The sequence below is a fragment of the Phascolarctos cinereus genome, unplaced genomic scaffold, assembly GCF_003287225.1.
Source record: "Phascolarctos cinereus isolate Bilbo 61053 unplaced genomic scaffold, phaCin_HiC Scaffold_9;HRSCAF=440, whole genome shotgun sequence".
In the NCBI taxonomy this organism is placed as follows: Eukaryota; Metazoa; Chordata; class Mammalia; order Diprotodontia; family Phascolarctidae; genus Phascolarctos; species Phascolarctos cinereus.
Genome location: NW_027556402.1, coordinates 45,404,905 through 45,431,124, shown reverse-complemented (window position 1 = coordinate 45,431,124; position 26,220 = coordinate 45,404,905). Strand labels below are relative to the sequence as shown.

General features: G+C 37.4%; 1 protein-coding gene across 1 annotated transcript in view; it reads right to left on the bottom strand.

The window, feature by feature from the left end:
• The window catches only part of GSTCD (glutathione S-transferase C-terminal domain containing), a 183,973-nt gene that overhangs the window by 133,010 nt on the left and 24,743 nt on the right, over positions 1-26,220 (bottom strand). The window contains exon 4 of the mRNA XM_020974741.2: positions 811-1,062. Within this exon, the coding sequence (XP_020830400.1) occupies positions 811-1,062 (252 nt within the window). The remainder of the gene's footprint in view (positions 1-810; positions 1,063-26,220) is intronic.

The following is a 26,220-nucleotide window of genomic DNA, read 5'->3' as shown; positions in this document are numbered from 1 at the left end:
ATGTGACCTCACTGGTCTATTTCCTCATCTGAAAAATGAGGGGAGTCTAGCTAGATGGCCTTTAAGGTCCCTTTCCAACTTCAGATCTACAATCTTATACAATAATAAATGAAGTTAAGTGAACACTTACAATGAATATAGCACTAAAAGCAATTTACTGAAATAAAACTTTTTAAAAAATTCAAACACTATTGAATTCTTTTAAAGAAAAAAAAAACCTAGCAGAAACCTTGAAAACTGAGCCCATTCACTGCCTATTACTGAGTTTTTAGAGGACTGCTGACCATTAGTCAATCAACAAGCATTTACTGAATGCTTACTAAGTGCCAAGCACTATCCTAAGTGCTGCGGACACAATGAAAAGCAAAATCTGTCCCTACAATGGAGGCGCCCACATTCTAATGACGCAAAAACAACTAGAGCCAGAGTTTTGCAACAAGACATTTTCAGATGAAAACAAGTGGACTAGTTATTGAATTACCAGGTTAAATATTCAGAATAGTAGATAGGAAATGCAAGGAAAGAAAGGAAGGAAAGAATGGGAAGAAAGGAAGGAATATAAAAGAAAAGGGGAAAAGAAAGGGAGGAACGAAGGAGGCTGAATATAAAATACTTTTATAAATTTAAAGAATACAAAAATTCAATGAAAAGCAAAAGCAAAACAATAATCTAAAAATTAGTTAAAAAGTGACCAAGATAAAAACTGTAACTGATACTGGGAGATGCCAACAAAAGACAGGGGGAGGCAAAATGTTCACAAAGAGAATGCAGGCATTTTCAAAGACAGCCTTAGCATAAGCATTTAATTACCATTAGTTTGGAAATGGTTGGCCTTGGTCCTCCTATAAAATGCAAGCAGTTTTTCTCCTCCGTTTCAGGACTTTCCCTCAAAACTGGTGGCTGCTCATCCCAGGTGGGCAGGAGGTCTGACACCTGAACAAACTGTAGCCTGCATGCAGCTGCAGCTCTTCTTACTCCAGGCACTTCCTGAATCTTCTGGTACCAGGCAGCTATCAGAGGTAAATGTGCGAGGATCCCACAGGGCTTCTTGCACATGTGAGCCTTATGGGAAAAGGAATAACACTCAGGGTCATTTCCTGGACATGTATTATTTAGTACAACAAAACAGGGCAACTCCTACTATTGGTCATCCCACCGGTCCTACTTCTTCATCTGTAAAGTGTGTGTGGGGGGGGTGAACTAAATGATCTCAAAGTTCTAACTTCAAACCCTAACTCTGTAATCGTAATGATCCTTGGTATGCTACGAGAAATCCTATTTTGAGGGGATTAACATAATATCCCTAAAAATTATCTGTTAAAAACTGGAAATAAAAACTCCCTAAACATTTGTTTTAGAAAACTAATGTTTAAAATGAAATGGGGAAAAAAATGAAAGGATTTTTTTTAAAGGAACATTTTGGTATAGGTTTCATTTAATGAACTTTGTCTCATAAGTTACTCTCAGTGAGGAGCAGAGCCAAGGTAGCGGAGTAAAGGCAGCAACCCACTTGAAGTCTCCCAACATTCCCCTCCAAACAATTTTAAAATAATGTCTCAAATCAAATTCTAGAGTGGCAGAGACAACAAAAGGTGAGGATGAGGCATTTTTCCAACCCAGGAAAACTTAAGAGGTCAGAAGGAGAGGTCTGTGGCACTAGGAGAAAGGCCTGCCTGGAGCACAGGTGCAACACCAGCAGCAGGCCTTGGAGGCAGCTGAGATAGCTCCAGCAGCAGCAGTTTCATGAGACAGTAAGGGGGCAAGAAAGAGATGACAGGGGACCCTCTGGTGGCATTGTGTGTAGGATTCTGTTGCATTGTGCACATGCAGTTCCAGGTGGCAGTTTCCAAAGTGAAGAAGAGAACTAGCGCCTGCTGCTGTAAGAGAGAAGGGGCTCTGGCCACAGTTCCAAGGCAGAAGAAGCACCAGTGCTTGAGGCTGCAGGAAAGCAGGGCAGTTCCAGCCTGCAGGGGAAACAGGGGGCCTTCCTGGGTAAAGACCACAATGCAGACCAAGAGAACAGTGATCACACCTCTCCTCAGATCACATCACCTTGGAAGCACCCAAAAGTTAAAGACTGCCCCCCCCCCCCAACTAGCTCTGTAAATAGCAGCACAAAAAATCTGAAGCTTGGAATAGTATTCTTCTCTTGGGATCCGAGCCCAACTTTAACATAAAGGTAAAAGTAAAGAAACAGTCATAAAAAATGAGCAAACAACAACGTCTGACCGTAGAAAGCTACTATAGTGACAAAGATCAAAGCACAAACTCAGAAAAGACAATGATGTCAAAACAGCTATAAGCCAAGCCTCAAAGAAAAATGTGAATTGCACACACACACACACACACACACACACACACACACACACACACACATATATATCCAACAAGAATTCCTGGAAGAGCTGAAAAAAAATTTTTTAAAATCAAATAAGAAAAGTAGAAGAAAAATTATGAAAAGAAATGAGATTGATACAAGGAAATTATGAAAAGCAAATCAACAGATTGGTAAAAGAGGTACAAAAGTACTGAATAACACCTTAAAAAAACAGAACTGGTCAAACTTAAAAAAAAAAAAGATGAAAATTTACTGAAGAGAAAAAAACTCCTTAAAAAAAAGAACTGGCCAAATGGAAAAAGAGGCACAAAAGATCACAAAAGAAAATAATTCCTTAAAAATTAGAATTGAGTTAAGTGGAAGCCAATGACTCCATGAGACATCAAGAAACAATCAAAGAAAGTCGACAGAATGAAAAAAATAGAAGAAAATGTGAAATATCTTACTGGAAAAACAACTGACCTGGAAACCAGACTGAAGAGAGATAATTTAAGAATTTTTGAACTACCTGAAAGCCAAGGGGCCTAGGAATCATATTTCAAGAAATTATCAAGTTAAACTGCTCTGACAGTCTAGAAACAGAGGGTAAAACTGAAAAAGAATCTACCAATTACCTTCTGAAAGAGATCCCCAAAATGGAACTCACAGGAATATGAGAGCCAAATTCCAGATCTCCCAGGTAAAGATGAAAACACTGCAAGCAGTCAGAAAGAAACATTTCAAATATTGTGGAGCCACAGTCAGGATAACACAAAATTTATCAGCTTCTACATTAAAGGATCTGAGGGCTTGGAATATGATATTCCAGAAGGCAAAGGAGCTATGATTATAACCAAGAATCACCTACCCAGAAAAACTGAGTATAAACCTTCAGGGAAAAATGAATATTTAATGAAATAGAGGACTTCCTGATGAAAAGACCAGAGCAGAATAGAAAACTTGACATCCAAACACAAGCCTCAAGAGAAGTATAAAAAGGTAAACATGAAAGAGAATTCAAAAGGGAATTAATATGGTTAAACTCTTTACATTCCTATATGGGAAGATGATGCATGAAATTACTAAAACCTTTCTCATTATGAGGGCAGTTAGGAGTATACACAGACAGAGGGGACGGGTGTGAACTGATTGTGATGGGATGAGCTAAAGAGAAAAATGGATGAGTAAGACAGATGGATGCACTAGGACACGGGAGAGGAAGAATCAAAAAAAATTTTACACAAAGATGAGATGTATAAGAAACTACTTTTATAATGGAGGCAAAAATGGGGGTGGTGGAGGCAGGCAACACTTGAACTTAACTCTCACTGGAAATGGTTCAAAGAGGGAATACCATACATACTCAATTGGGTATAGAAATCTATCTTGCCCAACAAGACACAGGAAAGGGAAAAGATAAGAGAAGAGAGAGGCTGATTAATAAAAAAAAAAAAAAGATTAAGAGAAGCAATGGTCAGAAGCAAAATAGATTTTTAAGCAATCACCATTTCAGACAAGCAAAAGCAAAAATAGACCTAATTAAAAGAAATAAGCAGGGAAACTACATTTTACTAAAAGGTACCATAGACAATGAAGGAATACCAATACTAAATATATATACACCAAAGAGCTCAGCCTTCAAATTATTAAAGGAAAAACTATACTAATGGGGACCTCAACCTTCCTCTCAGAGACAGATAAATCTAACCATAAAATAAATAAGAAAGAAATTTAGGAGATGAAAAGAATCTTAGAAAAGTTAGACATGAAAGACTTCCAGAGAAAATTGAATGGGAACAGAAAGGAGTATAACTTTTTCTCAGTTGTATGTGGTACTTTCACATACACACACCTTCACATAAACTGACCATGAATTAAGGCATAAAATTTTCACAAACAAATGAAAAAAAGCAAAACATAAAATGCCCCCGTTTCAGAACAAAATGCAATAAAAATTCAGTTCAATAAAAAGCTAAAGGGCTGTGGAAACATTAAAAATTAATTGAAAATTAAATAATCTAATCCTAAAGAATAAGTGCATCAAAGAACAAATCGTGGAAACAATCGATAATTTCATAAAATAATTGCATAAAATGACAACAATGATGCAACAGATTAAAATTTATGGGATGCAATCAAAGCAGTACTTAGAGGAAGATTTATATCTCTAAATGTATACATTAATAAAAGAACAGATCAATGAATTAATTAAGCATGCAATTAAAAAAAACTAGAAAAAGAACAAATTAAAAATCCCAAATTAAACACCAAAATGGAAATCTTAAAAATAAAGACATTTATAAAACTGAAAAATTTTTAAAAATTGAATAAATAAAATGAGGAGCTGGGTTTAGGGAAAAAAACCAATATAATAAACTATTGGTTAATTTGACTAAAAGAAAGAAGAAAGCCAAATTATCATTATCAAAAATGAACAGAGAGAATGCAACACCAATGAAGATGGAATTAAAGCAATTATCAAGAGCTATTTTGTCCAATTATATGTCAATAAATCTGACAACCTAAGTGAAAAGGATGAATATTATAAAAAAAAAAGTTGACCAGATTTACAAAAGAGGAAACAGAATACCTAAATAATCCTATCTTAGAAAAAGAAATTGAACATGCCATCAATAAGCTCCCTATGAAAAAATCCCCAGGATCTGATGGTTTCACAAGTGAATTCTACCAAACATTTAAAGAACAATTCATTTTAATACTACATAAACTATTTGGAAAAATAGGCAAAAAAAATCCTACCCAATTCCCTTTATGACAGAAGGAAGAACAAAAACAGAGAAAGAAAACTATAGATCAATTTCCCTAATGAAAATTGATGCAAAAATCTTAAATAAAATAATATCAAGGAGACAGCACCAATATATTACAAAGATCATACATAATGACCAGGTGAGATTTATACCAGGAATGCAGGTTTGGTTCAATATTAATAAAACTATCAGCATAATTGACCATATCGATAACAAAAACAAAAATCATAGGATCATCTCAACAGATGCAGAAAAAGCTTTTGACAAAATACAATATTCTTTCCTGTTAGAAACACAAGAAACAATAGGAATAAATGGAGCTTTCCTTAAAATGATGAGTAGTATCTATCTAAAGCCAAAAGCAAGTATTATCTATAATGGGAATAAAAAGAAACCTTGCCAATAACATCAGAGGTGAAGCAGAGATATCCATTATCACTACTATTATTCAATACTGTACTATCAAAGCTAGGTACAACCATACAAAAAGGAAAAGAAATTGAAGGACTTAAAAAAGGCAACGAGGAAAAGAGAATCAACTAAAAAACTAGTTGAAACAATGAATAACTTTGGCATAGTTTCAGGATATAAAATAAACTCATATAAATCATCACATATTACACCCAGCAGCAAGAGACAGAAAGAAAAATTCCATTTAAAAATGGAAAGGAAAATTGCATTTAAAAATAACTGCAGACAATATAAAATATTTGGAAGTCTACCTGACAAGACAAACCCAGGAACCACATGAACACAAATAAAGTCAGATCTAAAAAACTGGGGGGAAAAAATTGCTCATGCTTTAAGAGAAGCCAATATAATAAAAATGACAATTCAACATAAATTAATCTATTTATTCAATGCCAAACCAATCAAACTATCAAAGATTATTTTATACAGCTAGAAAAAATAATAACAAAGTTCATCTGGAAGAACAAAAGATCAGGAAATATCTAGGGAATCAATAGAATGTAATGGAAGGTAGCCTAGCCATACTAGATATTAAACTGTATTATAAAGATATAAACTGTATATAAACATCAAAACAATCTGGTACTGGCTAAAAAACAGAATGTTGGATTAACTGAATAGATTAGGTACACAATCCATGGTAGTAAATGACCATAGTAATTCAGTGTTTGATAAACCCCAAGATCTAAGATTTTGGGACAAAAACTCATTATTTGACAAAAACTGCTGAGAAAACTGAAAAATTGTATGGCAGAAACTTAGGTAGAAACCAACATCTCACACTATTTACCAAGATAAGGTCGAAATGGCTATATGATTTAGACATAAAGGGTGATACCATGAGCGAATTAGGGGAGCATGGAAAATTTTACCCGTCAGATACATGAATAAGGGAAGAATTTATGACCAAACAAGAAATGGGACCACACAGAGTAAAATGGATAATTTTTATTGCTGTTCAATCATTTCAGTCATGTCCAACTCTTCATGACCCCATTTGGGGTTTTCTTTGCAGAGATACTGGAATGGTTTACCATTTTCTTCTCCAGCTCATTTTATAGAAGAGGAATGAAGGGAAACAGCGTTAAGTGTTCAAGTTACATAGCCAGAATGAATTCAGGAAGATAAGTGTATCTGGCACTCTATCCACTGCACCACCTAGCTATCCCTTAATTTTGATTACTTTAAATTAAAAAGGAGTTACACAAACAATTCAATGCAGCCAAGTTAGAAGGAAAAACTGGGGATGAGGGGTGGTGGGGGCGTGATTTTTTACAGCAAGTTTCTCTGATGAAGGCCTCATTTCTCAAATATATAAGGAACTGAGTCAAATTTACAAAAATATGAGTCATTCCACAATTGATAAATAGTCAAAGGATATGAACAAGCAATTTACAGGAGAAGAAATGAAAGTTATCTATAGTCATATGAAAAAATGCTCTAAATCACTATGGATTTTTTTTTTCAGTTATATCCAACTCTTTGTGACCCCATTTGAGTTTTCTTCAGGGAAATACTGGAATGGTTTAACACTACCTTCTCCAGCTCATTTTACAAATGAGGAAACTAACACAAAGAGGGTTAAGTGACTTGCCCAGGGTCACAAAGCTAGTAAATGTCTGAGGCCAAATTTGAACTCAGAAGATGAGTTTTTTCTGACTTCAGGCCCAGAACTCCATCCACTGAGCCACCTAGCTGCCCCCTATTATTGATTAGAGAAATTCAAATTAAAACAACTCTGAGATACTATCTCATATCTATCAGATTGGCTAACATGACACAAAAGAAAAATGACAAATATTGGAGGGGATGTGAAAAACTGAGATGTTAATGCACTGTCAGTGGAGTTGTAAATTGGTCTAACTATTCTGGAGAACAAATTTGGAACTATGCCCAAAGGGCTATAAAACTGTATATAACCTTTGACCCAGCAATACTACTACTAGGTTTGTATCCCAAATAGGCTAAAAAAAAAAAAGTAAAAGGACTTCTATGTACAAAAATATTTATAACAGCTCTTTTTGTTATGGCAAAGAATTGGAAATTGAGGGGATGCCTATCAACTTGGGAATGGCTGAACAAGTTGTGGTATATGTGATGGAATACTCTGATGCTATAACAAATAAGGAGTAGGATGTTCTCAGAAAAACCTGAGAAGACTTCAGTGAACTGATGCAAAGTGAAGTGAGCTAAACTAGAACAACAGTGTACACAGTAACAGCAATATTGTGCTATGGCTAACTGTGAATAGCTCAGCTATTATGATCAACACAAAGATATAAATCAATTCCAAAGGACTTATGATGAAAAAAATGCTATCCACCTCCAAAGACAGAACTAAAACACACTAAGTACAGGCTGAAGCATAATTTTTTCACTTTATTTATTCTTAATGCTTTTTTGTTTTGCAACATGGCTAATATGGAAATACATTTTGCATGATTTCATGTTTAATTAATATCACATTTCTTGCCTTCTCAATAGGTGGGGGAAAGGCAAGAGGACAGGAGAAAATCTGGAACTCAAAAAAATTTTAAGGAATATTAAAAGTAATTATATTTTTCAAAAAAATATACTGTCTAGGGGAAGCTAGGTGGTGCAGTAGATAGAGCACAGGCCCTGGAGTCAGGAAAACCTGAGTTCAAATCCAGCCTCAGACACATAACACTACTAGCTGTGTGACCCTGGGCAAGTCACTTAACCCCACACTACCTAGCCAAAAAAAAAAAATTAAAAAAAATATACTGTCCAGGTCATAGCTCTGTTATTTTAGGTGATGTTCTGTTTCCCTCCATGAAAGAATGGGGACAAGGCAGCACTTTTCTTAGGTCTTTTTCTTCTTACTTTAATAATTCAAGGATATATGATATTATTTGTGCAGATAATCTCTCAACATCAACACAGATTAAAATCGTCCAACTCTTAGTAGATGGCTTTCAAGAGCCATTGTGGCTGAAAAAATTCACCACACAGCTAACCTTCTGATAATGTCTCTTCAAATTCAGATAAAGCTTCTCTTCCTTAAGCCTATAAAAAATAAAATGAATAACTTTGATATCTTACTACCTGATGTCTGCCTAATGTAACAATTTCTAATGGTCCACACTGAAAATAATGATCTTTTTTTATGATACATTTGAATATACTTTGTTATAATCTTATGACACTTAAGTATAAAAGGAAAGGTAGGAAGGTTGAGGATGTATTAATGAAAAATAAATCTTTGGGGAAAGCTAGAAATTCTCAGAAATAAAACTTTCATTTTAACCAAAATGTAGCAACACTAGAAAATTCTAAACAACTGGCAGAAATCTGATAACCCAACCACTGCAATATTCTATCACATGCAAATTCATTTTGTCGTTTCTCATCTTGTACACGTTTAAAGTGTTTGAGGTGATCAAAGAGTGCTTGGGGCTGGGGTGGTATTACAATTTAGATTTGGCCGAGGACTTAAATCTAACTCATAAGCCATGAAACTTGCTACTTTTTAATTTAGCCATAACTACTATAGAAGTATAGCCACAACTAATATAGGAGTAGAGAAAACAACTTCAGATTAAGTTTTATGCATTATGTTTTTATGAGTGAAGTTCATTGATATTTCTATCATATTTTACCAGTTGAAGTGTGTCCTAAGTATAGTAAATAAGGTCAGTTCTACACTTTAGGTATATCAGTTTGGTAGCTCTGTAGAGGATGGATTGGAGAGGTTACAGAGACCAATTAGGAAGCTAAATCAGAGATGATGAAGGCCTGAGCTAGAGAAATTGCCATGACAGCAGAGAAAGGTGGAAGGATGTTGTACCGGAAGAAATGTAACACCTGGCAACTGAAAAGATATGTTGAGTGAGCAAGAGGGAAGAGTTGAGAATTACTCTGAGGTTGCAAATCTGGGTAGCAGGAAAGATGGTGGTATCTTCTACAGAAAGGTTAGGAAAAGAGAGGTTTAGGAAGGAAAAATAAGTTCTGTTTTTAAACAGAATTTTTTTGAGTTTTAAATGCTCAGAGGACATCTGGGCAACTTATCTTCCTGAGTTTAAATTTCAGAGTTATAGTTGTCCAAGAGACAGTTGGTGATTTAGGACTACAGCTCAGAAAGGAGATGGGTTGGATATAAAAGTGACACATAGAAGTGATGGGTGAACCACTGGAAACTGATTATATGATCAAGAGTACAGCACCCTATTGTGGTATTCTTCTACTCTTATCTGAATTTTGTCCCTTAAAATAAATTATAATCTTTTCAAGGGCTTATAAATTTTCCATTAAAGATCTTGCCACAAACTTCTGTCCCTCTTGTTTAACCGCTTCTTCTCTTCCCCTGATATTTGCTTTGCAAACCTTTGCTACTTCTTCCTTAATCAGCCCTTTAAGATGGTGAATTTTAATATTTTTTCCATTTTAGTTCCTTTCATATCCAAGAAATCTCTTCCCTTCCACCTTGCCAAGCAAGCATCCTGATGTATACATCTGTATTACTTGAATATTACTGCTCCTAGGAAAGGACAGCCTGCATCAAATGAGCTGGCTCAACATGCAGTTTAAAAATTGTTGTTATTCAGTCATGTCTGACTCTTTGGGACTTCATTTGGGGTTTTCTTGGCAAAGATACTGGAGTGGTTTGCCATTTCCTCCTCCAGTTCATTTTACAGATGAGGAAACTGAGGCAGACAGGGTTAAGTGATTTGCCTGGGGTCACACAGCCAGTAAGTGTCTGAAGTTGGATTTGAACTCAGAAAGATGGGTCTTAATGACTCCAAGCCTGGCACTCTATCCACTGTGCCACCCAGCTCCACAGTTTGAAAATAAAACACACTAGATATAAATTTAAACATTAAAGGAAAACTTTGTGATGTCAAAAATGTACTACATAAATGCGTGCTATATGCTCTTATTAGGAAGAATTCACTAAGAGATAATGGGGCAAACTGAAGGTAGGAGTTCAATAAAAAGTCTGATTTTGATGGTCTTGTGCTGGTCATGCTGGATTTTTAAATTACCACGATTTGAGTCCCATAATGTACATGTTATACAGAAAGAAATCCAATTTTGAAACTATGTATTATTCACTAGGCATGACTTTAAAAGCATCCAGAGAATTTTGCTATAATTTAGGGAAGTGAGTTCCGTGGGCTTTTGAGATTTAGCCCCAGCATAACAACCTTATTTTAACAATGACCTTATTGTTGCCATTATCTTATAAATGATGCCATCATCCCAGTAAAGACTGGGCTAAGGCAGAGATAAACTATTTTAAAATAACAATTTATAATTGTTACATAAGACAGATTATTTCAATAGAAGGTGAGTCCTTAAAGACAATCTAGTCTCATTAGTACTCAAACTTTTTGTTCTCAGAACTTCTTTACGCTCTTAAAATTTATTGAAGATTTCTCAGAGCTTTTATGTGCGTTTTATCTATTGATATTCACCATATTTGCAACAAAAACATCTGAATATTACTGTGAAAAGAGTTTTGACCTCACTGAACCCTTGAACCATCCTTTTGAGAACCTGTGATTGAGTCCAAGCCTCTCATTTCACAGATGAGGAAACAGATGCAGAGAGGGGAGGTCACTTGTCCAAAGGCATACAATACAAGAGCTAAGTCTCAGGGCTGCGATTCAAATCCATCTCCAGATCCAGGCCCCTGACCATTAAATGGCATATGTCATGCAGGGAAGGAGGGCATAGAACAGGTTTCACTTAGGGAAAATAAGTCTTTCTAAAAGCAGAATTAAAAAAGAATGGCAATATAAAAGGAGAAATTGAGAAATATTTTTAAGCAGCATCTTCTCTGACAAAAATGATTTTTGCATCTTTCTCCTGCCTAGTAATTCTTTCCATACTGCTCCTTCTCTCCACCACATTTTTTTTTCTTTTTTAAATGAGGAGGTCAATGCCTCTGCGCGAAACACTAGATGCTGTTGTCATAGAAACAATTATAATGTCACAAACAGAAAAGATTATGACTTGTGATTATAAACAAGAGTAAGAAGGTCAGGCTGCAGAAAAAGGTTCTCCACAGAGGCATCTAGCAATTATCAGTACATAATCAAGAGCTTTGAAAGAATTTCAAAATCATTTAGACTCACCATATACATTTTAAAATAATTTGGTTAAATCATACTGGGCCGATTCTGCTTGTTAAGAAATTCTTCTCTTCATTAGATTTTTGTGCCTCTTTTACATTTGGTCTATTGTTTTTAAAGATGTTATTTTCTTTGGTATGTTTTTAATGTCTCCTTTACCAAGCCATTGACTCTTTTTTCATAATTTTCTTGTATCACTTCTCATTTCTGTTCCCAATTTTTCCTCTACCTCTTCTATTTGATTTTTTAAAAATCCTTTGAGTTCTTCCAGGAATTCTTTTTAGGGCTTGAGACCAATTCACTTTTTTCTTTGAGGCTTTGGATGTAGCTGTTTTTATTTTGTTGTCTTCTGATCTTCCTTGTTATCATAGTAACTTTCTATGGTCAGGTTATTTTTTGTTGTCGTTTGCTCATTTTTTCCAGCTTGTTTCTTGACTTTTAACTTTATATTAAATCTGGCCTCTTCTCCCAAGGTGGAGGGGGTACTGTCCCATCTTCAGGTTTTTCATACTATTGTTTTCAGAGTTAGTTCTGGGGGTCCATAAGTTTTCCGTTATTCCAAGGTGGTATGATCTAAAGAGAGGTGTGGTCACTGCTCTGTTAGTCTGTGCTATGGTCTGTGAGCAATCACAAGCATTCTTTTCTACCCTGAAACACTGATGAGGATCCCCACTTCCCTGCAACAATGCTGAACTAGCACTCCACCTCAACCTGAGACTGCAACTTAGAACCACATATGAGCAATGCAACAGAGTCCTGCCAGCACTGCCAGCAAAGGGTCCCCTGTAGTTTCCTTCTGACCAAGTGTCCGACCCCCTTATGGTCTATGGGTTGAGAGTTCTAGAAGCCTCTACTGCCAATTCCATTGCCCTTAAGGCCTGCTGCTGGCTTGCCACCCCAATGAAAAAGACCTTTCTTGTCAACTCTGCCCTTTTGTTGGTTCTGCCACTCCAGAATTCATTTTGAGGTGTTATTTTAAAGTTGTTCGGAGGGGAATTTGGGAGAGCTCAGATGAGTCCCTGCCTTTACTCTGCCATATTGACTCCAGCCTCTTCCCCACTTTAAGTCAGTTACATGGACCCCTCTGCTATTTCCAAAACAAGACACTCCCATCTCCCAGCCATTTTTACTTTATGTCCCTCATGACATGGTATGCTCTTTCTCCACATCTATTCCTTTGCTTCCTCGGCTTCCTTCAAGTCCCAGCTAAAAAGCCCATTTTCTACAGGAAGCTTTTCTCAATCCCTCTTAATTCTATTATCTTCTTTCTACTGATTGTTTCCTATTTTTCCTGTATATATCCTGAATGATGTCATTTGATTGTGAGCTTCTCAAGATCAGGGACTATTTTTTTGCCTTTCTTTGTATCCTGACAAACAGCAGATACCTAAAAAAATGTTTACTGACTGACTAGCCTTAAGAATACTTTATATAACCTGGCAGAATCAGGTTCATGAATTAATCATTGAATTAATTAATTAATCTTTAATTAATGATTAATGAATTAATCATTTTAGAAACATCCCTTTTCTCCTAACTCTTTCTTCTTCTACTTTTCTCAGTACTGAATTATTTTTAAGTTAAGAAGAGAGTGAGAGGAAAGGAAGTGGAAGCATCCAGTATAGATGGCTTTCTCAAAGAGTATACCAGAAGACAGGGGAGATGAATATATGACAAAAGCTAGAGGGGATGGATGGACCAAGGGAGGATTTTTTGAAGATGGGGAGACATGGGCATGTTTATAGGCAGTAGGGAAGCAGCCAATAAACAGAAAGAGTTTGAAGGTAAGTAAAAGAATAGAGTTCACAGAGGTGAAATCTGGTAGAAAAGATGGGGCCTACTGGCAAAACAAGCGGGCAGATATACAAACTGGTATCAGGTAAAGAAGGAGATATCAAGTAGAGTCAAGTATTTAAAATCCTAAAGCATTCTACTCCTTCGACTTGGACTTTTCAAATCTATGAACTGAAATGTGGTGCTTGTTTTTGTTAAACCTAATTAATTAATTAATTAATTAATCCAATAATAAAGGGTCAGAGTCAAGACAACCAGGATTCAAATCCCACCTCTGATAAACATACTAGATATGTGAGGTGAACAAATCCCTTCACATCTCAGTACCACAGGCAACAATGTAAGAATAAAAATTAAGGAGAAGGTGCTGATCTACAATGACAGAGGGGGCATCTTTAACCCTGAGAGTTCCTCGCACAAAAGGAATAATGACAAACCCCACAAGCTGAGTGTATATTATTCGCAAACAGAAGAAAATCTCAAATCTAATTAAAGCTGAAAAAGAAAAGAAAATTTATAAGAATGAATGTAACTTCTGTAAGCCTAAGAGAAAGAATTTAATCAGGAAATAAATTTGAAGTGCTTTGGAGCTGTGGTAGGTGAAAGATGAAATGACTGAGGAAACAAAGGTTTGATCTGAGCATATCAATTTATTAAGTAATGCATGTCAATTACTTAACAAAGTGGGATCAGACCTCCTCAACTTAAGCCTGAACCCCAAATACAATGGATGATAGACTTTTTATACATTAAAAACAATTAATTATAGCTGTGTGACCCTGGGCAAATCACTTAACCCCAATTGCCTAGCCAAAAAAAACAAATCAAATAAGAACAATTAAAAGGAAACAACACAACATTAGGTAATCTGATTTCTAATTAGATGAAAGACTAGGAACTTTCCCAGTTGGGAAGGGGAAAGTGAACAGGTATAATTCCCTGAAATCAGAAAAGGAGGTGTCTCACTGCCCATAAGTATCTGTAAACGATCAAAGGAACACGAAAACAATATCTGATTGATCAGTATGGGCCCAGTTTTCAGATAAGATATATGAATTACTTGAGATGTACAATTGTGAGAAAAATCCTCACATCAATCTTCGAGTACTGAGTTTCTAGTCAACATAAGCTAGGTCTTTAGTTAAGTAAGCAGCAGGCACTGGTGGTCCAGCTTACTAGCCATACAGGGCTGCATTCCAACAATGCAATAAGGTGTTTTCTCAGTTCCCACAACTGCATAAAGTTTTGTCACAAGACACAGAATTTGGATTAGAATCATAACTGAATAGAAAGGGAACTGAGATAGCTCCAGAACCAAATCACAAGATGGAGTCAGTGTTGTGCACTTAATTCCCACAATTAACCACTTGATTTCCTAAATCCTTGAAAGGATTAGAACCCATGGAAAAATATCAAGGCAAAAATGTTTTCCACTTTAAAACTGATTACTTCAAATTGCCAAAAAACCAAACTCTAATGAGTCATGTCACCTTTGACAGAAAATATCCTAAACTGTATTTAGATTTTATGCCAGACCTCTGTGTGTGTGTGTGTGTGTCTGTGAGGTCCCTCAATCATTATCAAGAATATGATATTTAATTCCCTTTAGCATCACATGCAGCTCAGCTGAAAAGAAAATGACCATTTAAGCATGACTGAAAGGTATTTTCATTTCAAGTAAATCTGACTTTCAGCTGACTTCAGGTACATCCATATGCACCTTTCCTAAGAATATGCTGAGTTCCTCCTTACAAAATCAGAATCAAACAGAATCACCTAGAAATGCCAAGTTTTGTCTGTGGTATGAAATATTAAACAGCTCTAATCTTATAAGATTGGCTCATCATATGAGGAAGATTCCTAGTAATATCAGGGAAAGGGGAAAAAAATCAGATTTCTTCCCCTAATACCCACTAAAAGTATATGCAATAAATACTTGAAGAAATTCTTAATCTCTAATTCTCTTACTCCTTTACTTTCCTCAAAACCAAGAAATTTCAGGCTTTTATTTTACATCTAAAATTTTGAGAAAAAGATACGTTCCTTAATACAACTGACAATTGATGAACACTAATCTGGCTCAGCAGAAAAACATGTGGGTTCAAATTTGTAGATTTTTCTTAAGCAGTCTCTACTCAAACTCAAATTCTGTCTCAGGCAAAATGTTATAAAGCCTCATCCGTCCCATTACTTACTCAACTCTATATTGAGAAACTGTCATGGCCAAATACGTTGACATTTCCTGGCAACCACAAACATATAGTCAGTACAGATTCCAAAATAGCACTATTCCCCAAGTGTGGGATAAGGTTTAAAAAAGAAAAAAAAGCTCCCTTTAAAAAAGAAACTAATTAAAAAAAAAAAAAGACATGACATAAAATGGATAAGGGTAAGCATATACAGAAGCCAGATTCTAAGACTGAAAACGTCCTACATTATCAAGGGGTTAGTTTAGCTCCCAAAACTCTATCAGGAAGACACCAACCTAAAATGGAACTAAGGCTCTATAAAAATAAGCTATAATAAAGACAATTAAAACACTTTACTCTGAAGTAAAAGTGATATAACAGAAAGAAGAGTCAAAGCATAAGAATTTATCAGGGTTTCTCCAGGATATATAAGGAGAAGGAAGGTAAGGGAGGGGAATAAGCATTTTATTAAGCACCTACTATGTGCCAAGCTAAGTTTTACAAATATCATCTCATTTGATCCTTACAACACTGGCAGGTAGGTGCTATTTTATCTCCATTTTACAGTAGAGGAAACCAAGGCAGACAGAGATTAAGTGACTTGACCAGGGTCACAGAACCAGCTTCAAAGGAAGCCTTTTTTTTTTTCTAAACCTTAGCCTACACTTGGGGAATAGTGTTATTTTAGAATCTGCACTGACCATATATATATGGTTGCCAGGAAATGTCAATGTATTTGGCCATGACAATTTCTCATTCTCGTTCTTGGATGTGTGAGGCTGGATTTGAACTCAGGTCTTCTTCACTCCAGGCCCAGAGCATTATCCACTATACCACCTGGCTGCGTGAATACTTATATATTAAAGTGCCTTTAAGGAGCATACCTTCTACTAGAGGAACTGTTAACAAATATTAAAAGATTTTTATCTTTAATTGTATACAAATGTATACAATGTATATAATTAATTATATATAAATGTATCCATCTTTAATTGTATATAAAATGAATACAATGGGGGAAGAGAGAATGGAGAGGGAGAATAAAAACTGCGGTATCAGGAAAAAATCTCTTTTAGGTTGTAGCTCTTGAAATGAGTCTTGAAGGGAAGGAGGGATTCCAAGAGGAAAAGTTTGCTCTCAGAGTCTGCAGGCATGAGAGACGTGCACAATCAGCCGGCCAGCCTGGCTGTAACATGGAGTAGCCGTTACTCTGAAACGGCTTTTTAAAGACTGTGAAGGATTGTAGAAGCCAAATAGAGGTTTATATTTTAGCCTAAAGGCACTGGAGAGCAAGGGAGGAGGGTGTTTGGATCTGAACTTCAAGAAAATCACTTTGGTAACCTTGTGAAGGACAGATTGTTGAAGGGAAAGACCGCAGTCAGGAAGACCAATTTAGGAAAATATTGGAATAATCCAGGAGAGAGATAATGAGGACCTCAACTAGTCTGGTGGCTGCATGACAGAGAAGGAGATGGGTGGAATATGTATTATAGAGGTAGAACAATAAGATTTGGTAACTGATTGGATGGGGAGGAGGAAGTGGGGAAGAGGAAAGAATTGAGGATGTCTAAGAGGTTGCAAAAGCAGGTGAGTGGAAAGGGAGAAAAGAGATAGATAAGTACGTTTGTGAGTAATGTGATGAATGCTGAGCCAATATGAACTGATAAGGTCATCAAGAAAGAGATGAAGAAAGAAAAGAAGGGGACCTAGGACACAGCTCTGGGAATACACCCAATAGAGGGGCAGGACATTGCTGGCGATCCCACAAAGGAGACTGAGAAGGATGATGAGTTACATTACAAATCCCTAAACCTCTTTTGGTTTTAATTCTGTTTACCAAGAAAGCATCTTTGTCTGACATATGCCTGTCAGAATAGGAGTTATCTGTGCAATAGATCAGTATCGGCTTCCATGTTTCCCATAATATTCTCTTGCATATTTAATTACTGTGATTCAACTCCCTAGAACCTTATGATTCTTGGGTTAACTGATACAATCCTTGAATCCAAATAACTAAGAAACAGGATCTAGACACAAGGTAACCTGCCCACTGTACTCAAGAATAGCCAAGAGCAATCAACCCTCTACTTGACCTTGCCATAAGCTGGGGACTGACACTCAGCAAGAGGCAAACACGCATCTGCAGACCTCCACATTCTGCCATAACCCTTCTCACTGACCACTAAGAATCTTTCAAAAACTCTCCATTACCGTATAATCTTTTCTTAAGGTTTTTTGGATTTGGGCGGTAGAAGGCCTGATTCCTCAGTTATGGAGAGAGTAACCACAAATCCTCGGAAGCAGAGAAAAAGGCAGCATTTGAAAACAAACTAAAGAAAGATAACCAGCACATCTCTACTCTTCCCTCTCTCCTGGAAGAGGTTTACACTCTCTCGAATGAGCTCTCTCTTCTACGAAATAAAAGAGCCAGAAAAAAGCCAAGAACCTCAGGTATTATTATCAGGAAATTTTAAAAATCACTGTTAATGTTGTTCCCTCACGGGAGTGTCCCCGAACAGTTTTCCTTCAATGAGAAAAAGACAGTTACAAACGCCAAATCTGTTCTTGGATTTCTAGTAGGCCCACTCTCTGAAGAAGACGCTAGTAATTTTGCAGCCAAGAAGAGTAATTGTATCCTTTTCTGAAGTTTTGGGCAGTCCAAATTTGCAGGACTGAGGAGAGATAGAAACAATGAAATAAACTTAGAATACTGAATAGAACCCAAGTATTAACTATGAAAATCTCATTCTTCTGAACATCTGCAAAAGCTCATTTAAATATATGTAACATCTTCTACATAAACTCCTATATTTTTATAGAACCTAGCACCATGTCTATATCACTAGAACTTGGAATCCCCTTTTTTGGACAAATAATACTAAAGAGATTAGAGACCTTTGCCAACATTACTCTAGGAGGAAAACTACAGGAGTCATGGGAACATCAAGACTGAACAAAGGTGATGAGAGCTCTGTACCTTCTCCTGAACAGAACGACAGATTTAGACATTAAGCCAGACTTCTAGAAAGGGAGAGATGTAATCTTAAAAAACATAAATTTCACTTCTTTTTCCTTTCTTCTTGAGTTATCCCTGGGGGAGACTTAGAAAGCCAGCCAACTGACTTGCGAATGAAGTCTTTTTAATAAAACACCTCTGCATCATGCTTTGATGTTACACCAGACCTTCATACATGTACTGCACTGATAAGGCAAAGATGGGCCTGTTAAACAGCAACAGGAAACTCTGCCCTCCCAAAGTTCGTCTGCTGAGTAAGTCGCTGCTACCATCTAAAATCTTAAGAATAGAAAAATGAATAAAGGTTGATTCATCCATACAATCCATGAAACCAAATCCACCAACCAGGTCTCCTCCTTGCCATAAACCAACCACAATCCATGCATCTAGACCTGATCTCAAATCTAAACACTCCTCACTGTCACAGTGCAGCCTCTGCCACAGGAACTCATCTATAGCTCCAGAACAATCAATAATATGGATAACTCCTTCTACAGAACACAACCATGAAGGTAAGGATGGAACTCCTGAATTGCTCATACTGAAGTAACAATGGCAACCTATAATTCACAGAGTCAAAATCAAGCTTGAGAAATTCTATTTTAAACAGATTATGCTGCTAATATTCCTTCTTCCTATAGTGAATGTTAATCCTGCCCTCAGAACTCCCTCTTCACCCAATCAGGACATAACAGCGCCTTGAACATCTGATTTAGTTTCAGAAAGAATATTACTTCAGGAAGGTAATTTGCTTCTTTTTTCCTAATGGTAGAAACAAAATCAAGTGTTAATTTAACATTCAATAAACTAAATTCAATTAGAATTAAAGCAGGCATAGTACAGAAATAAACAAATACTGTGGATTAATAAGAACATTTACATCCCTTTCTAATGACTTATACAAAGATCTCAGAATGCTTCTAAAATGTTAAGAGAACTATTATTAATAATTATACGGCATAATATGTATTTGAAAACAGCAATGGACTTCAAGGCAAAAGACTCTGGAATCATAACCTCGTCCTGGCACCAGTCATTCGTCAGTCGACAGGCATTTGTTAAGTGCCTACTACTATGTGCCAGGTCCTGGGCTGAGCACTGAGGATACAAGGTCCCTGTGCTCTAGGAGCTCACGGTCTAAGGGCAGAGACAACACATACACAACTAGGTACAAGCAAGCACACAGGATAAATCATAGATAATCAGCAGAAGAAAGACATTAGCTTTAAGGGGGATCAGGAAAATCTTCTCCAAAAAGGTGAGATTTCAGCTGGGATTTAAAAGAAGGGAAGGAGGCCAGGAGACAGAGATGACTATATTCCAGGCATGAAGGACAGGCAGTGAGAACTCCTAGAGCCTGGAAACGGAGTGCCTTCAGGGAGAAACAGCCAGTGTTACTGAACCACAGAGTATGTGGGGTAGAGGGAGAAAAGGTCTAAAAAGCTTCTAAAAAGCTCTGAAAGTCAAACAGGATTTTATATTTAATGCTGGAAGTGAAAGATATGGAAGCCATTCAGTTTACTGAATACCAGGGTGACATGGTTACATCTGAGATTTAGAAAGATTAATTTGCTAGCTCTGTAGTGATGACCTTGTAAGACTGGGTAAGGCACAATCTCTCTGACCCTCAGTTTCTTCATCTATAAAATGGGGGTCATATTTGCACTACTCACATCATGGGTTTTACATGATTATCAATTTAGAGCTAGAAGAGACATTACAGATCACCTAATCCAAATTTGTTATTTTATAGATAAGAAAAATGAGATCCAGAGAAGTTAAATCATTTGCTCACAGAAGCAGCACCAAGATTGGAACACCGGTCCTTCGTCTCGTTCCATTACACTGTGCTGGACTGTCATGAGGTACACATTATATGTATGTATGAACACTGTAAATCACTGCCTAAAAATAAGTTCAGTACAGTGTACTAGGACCAAATTAACATAAGACCAACATGGAAGAAAAATATTTGAAGCATAGGGCATGGGGAAGCTTGTGTAAGGGCACTGCTTCACGCCACAGTTTCCTGAGGGATAAAAGCAAGAGACACACAGAAAGTCAATGAGGGGGCACTGAGAACACACTTAACATGCTTCAGAAATATTTTTTTTTCTGAGGCAGGCCCATATAATCCATTATATTCCTCCCTAGTCCCTGCCATGCCTGAAACCTTGAAAACACTGTCATGCCCCTTATCCTATAATCTTTAAGCAGAAGAGAATGTTCCCATAATCTTAGGAACTAAATCAAACATCAAGCAAAAAATGAAGATAAAAATATAGCCCCCCACAAAGCATATACTGTGTATCTTATAAAAACTACATTTTCCTGAAAGTCACCTCTACTTGCACTCACATCCTTGTTTGGAAGGTTATTTGGTCTTTTTTTTAAGATCTTCCTGTAGAGAATTGTTATAAAGCACATTCAGGGCTCTTTGCAAACCTTAAGTGTCATATAAATGTCAGCTGTTACCATTAATATAGAATGTTTAAAAAGAAAAAAAAAAGAAGAAAGTAATGTCATGGCTCAGAGTTCTACAATCAGCCAAAGAGCTGGTCCTGATTTGAACAAATAATAATGAAGTTGGTAAATGAGAAATATTATGTTGATAGGAAAATTAAGGCTTATAAAGGCAAGCACAAACTTGTTTGAAAAATGTTATGGAGGAGCAAAGAAGATTAAAAGCAATATCCCTCTCTATCAGCAAAAAGTAAATAAGACTGAGCAGACTTTTGTGCGATAATTCAGCTCAGGCAGCTTATTCAGATAGAGAATTTTTAAATTAAGCTCAAGAAGAGGACAGACAAGAAAGAAGAGCTCTCTTTTGTATAACACTTTAAAACTTACTAAGTCCTTTCCCTTATAATAATTCTGTGAGATAAGCATTGAAAATATTATCACCATTTTACAGATAGAAAAACTGAGGCTAAGGGGTTATGTAACTTACTTATGGTCACAAAGCTAATAAACATCAGAGCTAGGATTCAAACCCAGACCTTTTTACTCTAAGCCAAGTGTTTTTTCTAGTATTCTATGCTGCCTCACCTTACACATAGCCGTTAGCATTTTTTACAGCAAACCTTGTGTCAGAAACAACCACATGGGGACTCTTTTCACCTCTACATATCAGATCTGCTATAGAAACAACATGATGGTGGCATGGCAGATGGAATCAGGAGAGTAGCAGGACCAGCACTAGTACATATAGAGGAATTTGTGCTGGAAGTGATGAGAATGTAAAAACACTCAGGAATGGATTTTCTTGCTATCTGAGAAGAAGAAAAGTCCAAAAAAAAAAAAAGAAAAAGAAAAAAATCACAAGCAGTGTTCTTATCAAGAAAAGAAGACACTAAAATATTAGAAACTACTGGCCTAAAAGCCTGCTTTCTCATCTGAATCAAATCTTTATGAGGATGGCATAAGAACACCAACAAAATAGTCAATAAGAGCACCAGATGAGAACAGGGAGGTTTGGAAGGAGCTCTTCTACTGCTAGCCACACGCTTGACTGGAGCACACAAAGACCTATTGTGCTCACTGATTTTTAAGAAAGCATCTGACTCGGGGCAGCCAGGTGGTGCAGTGGATAGAGCACTGGCCCTGGAGTCAGGAGGACCTGAGTTCAAGTCTCGCCTCAGATACTTGACACTTACTAGCTGTGCAACCCTGGGCAAGTCACTTAACCCCAACTGCCTCACCAAAAAGCAAAAAAATTAAATTAAATTAAAAAAATAAAGCACCTGACTCAGTAGAGCAAAACGCAGCCTTGAAGGCCCTCTGCGGACAAGCCAGACTCACATCTGTGATCTGCTGAGAGCTGACAGCAAGCCAGGTGTTGAAGAGGCAAATGTATATGTTCAGAAGGGTTTTCTACATCATAGAAAACATCCTCCTTAAAGTCTGAACAGAAGAAAGACTTCCCATTGATGGTGCAACTCTCCAAATGCTCCATTCATAGATGACATTGACAAAGCTTCAATGATATTCACAAGAATTCAAAAGGGACTGGTCTAACCATTTACACTAGAAAAACACAGTGGATAATAGCATAATTTGCTCAAATAATGAAATGCAGCTGAATGGGCAGTAAGCCAAATTAATCCATCAACAAGTGTATTTTGGATCAGCATGACAGATAATGAAGTAGATTCAGAATTAAGGAGGAGAACGTGTCACTGTATTTGGGAAACAGTGCAGCATTTGTAATAATTAAAAACTTCTTACCACAGTGAAAATCCTTTAACACCAACATTATCTCAATGAAGCTCTATGGCTATCTGGGGCCTAACAATACCAGTTTTCAAGTTATACAACAAAGCAGTAATCATCAGAGTATGATACTGGTCAAGAAATAGAGAGGTCAATCAGTGGAACAGGTTAAGTACACAACATATGGAAGAAAATGAATCTAATAGCCTAATGCTTCATAAACCCAGAGACTCTAGCTATGAGGATAAGGGGCCACTGTCTGATGAAAGTTGCTGGAAAACTGGAAAGAATCTGGTGGAAATAAGGTTTAGATCATTAGTTCACACCATATAAGATAAGCTCCAAATGGATACATGACTTACACATGAAAAGTCACGTCACAAACAAGCTAGAGGATGCTACGTGGCTGCCAAGCAGGACACACCATAATCTCAGATGAATTACCGTTACAAATAACCTAAGAAGGAAATGGAAGGGAAGAGGAATAGGCATTTATACAGCACCTACTGTGTGCCAGGTGCCATGGTAAGCACTTTAGAAATATTACCTCATGTCATCCTCACAACAATCCCATAAGGTAAATGTTGTTATTATCCACCTTTTACAATTAAGCAAACTGAGGCAGAGAGCAATTAAGTGACTTGGCCAGTCACACAGCTAGTAAGGCTAAATTTGAACTCGGGTCTTCCTGACTCCAGGCCCATCCTTTTAGCCACTGTATCACCTAGCTGCCACCTGAGAACAATGGAATAATTCATTATGGTTGTAAGCAAGTACAGCATATTGCCAATGATGACTTACATGCAAGAAGCATCATTAAAACAAAAACAAACAAACATTATTGAGGATACCTACGACCAGAAAATGAGGTAGGTTGCTTCTATAGCAAGAATAAAAGACATGAGCAATATTAGCAACACGTTAAGACATCAGTGGTAGCCCTGCTATCCTACAAGAACAAGGCTAAGGTCTCCAATGGATTGAGTAACTTCTCTACATATAATTTATTGATAAGAATGTGAGAGGATGAGAAGATGGGCTAGCCTGGAGGTCCTGGACCTATTCTTTCTTTCAATAAGGTATCTCTACTCTAGACATGCCCCCAATACCTACCTGGTGGCTTTTCCTGGAATTTTTCATGCCAGAGTCTTTTTTACTGGAAATATTTATAGTGGGGGTCTTCCCAGTTAATCGTTGGGTCTTCCCTCTCTGTGACATCAGAGGTGGGACATGATCTCCTCCCTCCCAACCACAGCCCTAGCCTTCTATGATTTAACTGCTGACCCAGTAAGTGGGCTACCCCAGTATACAGGCTGTCCAAGAATGTACTCAGAGACATGGTGTGTATCATCTGCTGCCCTGGTGTGTCAAAGATGGAAGATGTCTCCATACTGAAGCAAAACAATAAAAGTTTGACAGCCTGGTAAGTGTCAGGTTCAGAGGAGGGATCATTAACCTCTTTCCTTCTCCTGTCTTAGCCTAAAGGTTACCATGTATAATGTTGTAGTGAACACTCTCTGCTCATCCCCAAGTTAAAATATGCCCCCCATAAAGGCCCACTGCTTTTAGCACTACTGATCAGTTCACCTCTTGTAGGAAAGCCTCAGGGGACCAAAAGGAGTAGACTGAGGCAGAATGCACAAAAAAGGCTGAAATCTGTGTAAATGGAGGGAGTAGCCTTCAGTAAGTAGATCAACGCACTTGGGATTCCATCAGTGTGGTCACTCTCTTTAACAGTATAAATTCCAACCCATCTAAGTCTTATTCTTCTCTCTTGAGACTCTCCTTCCACCGGGAGTCCACTCAACATGGCAGAAGGGCTTTCTCTACGCTTCTTGATAATAGTACGGATAGCAATGGAGTATGAAGGTTGTCCAGTCTGCATAGAATAGCCCTTACTCCAAAAGACCCTGCCTCGCTCCTTTTCGAGCATACGTCTCTCTGATGATATTCTTTGTGCTGCTTTTCCTGTGTAGTTCCTCAGTGGTTATGTGCTGTACCCTGCTTACATACACTATATGTCTCTCCACTGCCCTGTGGGCTATGAATGTACAACTTTAATTGTCTGAAGATTTTGATATTCCACGATGTAAAGTCATAGAGTATCAATGGAGAAAGATTCAGATTAAAAAGATGAGGTTTTGTTTTAGTGAGAGTCTGGGGCATTAAAGTCCTGTTTGACCTCCTAAATGCAATCCAGGCCACTCTCCTCTTACTCAATTTTGGGCCTAGCTCTTTGTACATACACAATATCTGCCCAAGATTTATGTTCTAACAGATCAATTTAAAGCATTAGCCATCCAACTATGTGCCATAGTTTTCAGAAGGCATACACACAAACAAGTTGAATCATGAATTTTTCAAAAGTGTCTAAGTAAAACAAACAACAACAACAACAAAAAAAAACAAGTAATGAATTGAAAAGGACCAGCACTTGATCATGAATCGTAGTTCCCAAAGTCCTAGACAAGCCTGTTTACTACCGAAATGAAAAGCTCCAGGGCAGTGCCTTCCACTGAGATAATGAGAGGCAGCGTTGCATAGGTGCCATTATCTCAGTCATGAAGAAGGCTCTGGTTCCAGTTCTGGTTTTGCTATATACTAACTATATGTCCCTGGGAAAGTCAATGAAGCTCTCATTGTCTCAAGAAACTCTCTGACACTGAGCTGCAGAAGATCTGCATTGGTTAAGGGAGTTTTCTTACTAGAAAATTCCTTATCTGAATGAAATAACAGGATTAGACCAAGAAAAAAAAAAGAAAGAAGAAAGAAAAGATGGCAGAGTAGGTCAGAAATTGTCATGATTTCCAGATTTCCTCCACAAATAAGACAAAACATCACCTCAGGGTGAACGGCAAAAATAAACAAGAGTTGGGGTAGAGCAGTGGTTCCCCAAGAGGGATCCTCTTGGAGAAGATCTGAGAAAAGACCTCAGGGACAGAAGTTTGGCCCAAATGAAGCACAAACACCTCCAGGCCTTCTCTGCTAAAACAACAAACAAGTCCTGGGGGCAGCTGGGCTGGGAGGCAGCCTCAGCTTCTGACCAAAGGAACTTTCACCTCACAGACAGGGTGGGGTTCAGACATCTTAGCAGAGGAAGACTGAAGGACCCTCTGCTGTCAAGGGACATGAGGCCCAGCTGTGCTGACCAGATGTGGTTCTGGGCTGTGGCAGAGAGCAAGAAAGAGCTAGCACACAGCTGATGAGTGTAGTAGCAGAGGGGCAGGGACGCTACTGGCTGTGGGCAATTACAGGAGAGCTGAGTCTCTAGCTTCAATTCCAGGCCAGAGGAGAGAGCTGAAGGTTACAGCCTGGAGAGTCTACAGGAAGCAAGAGTGTTTGTAGGGCAGTGTGG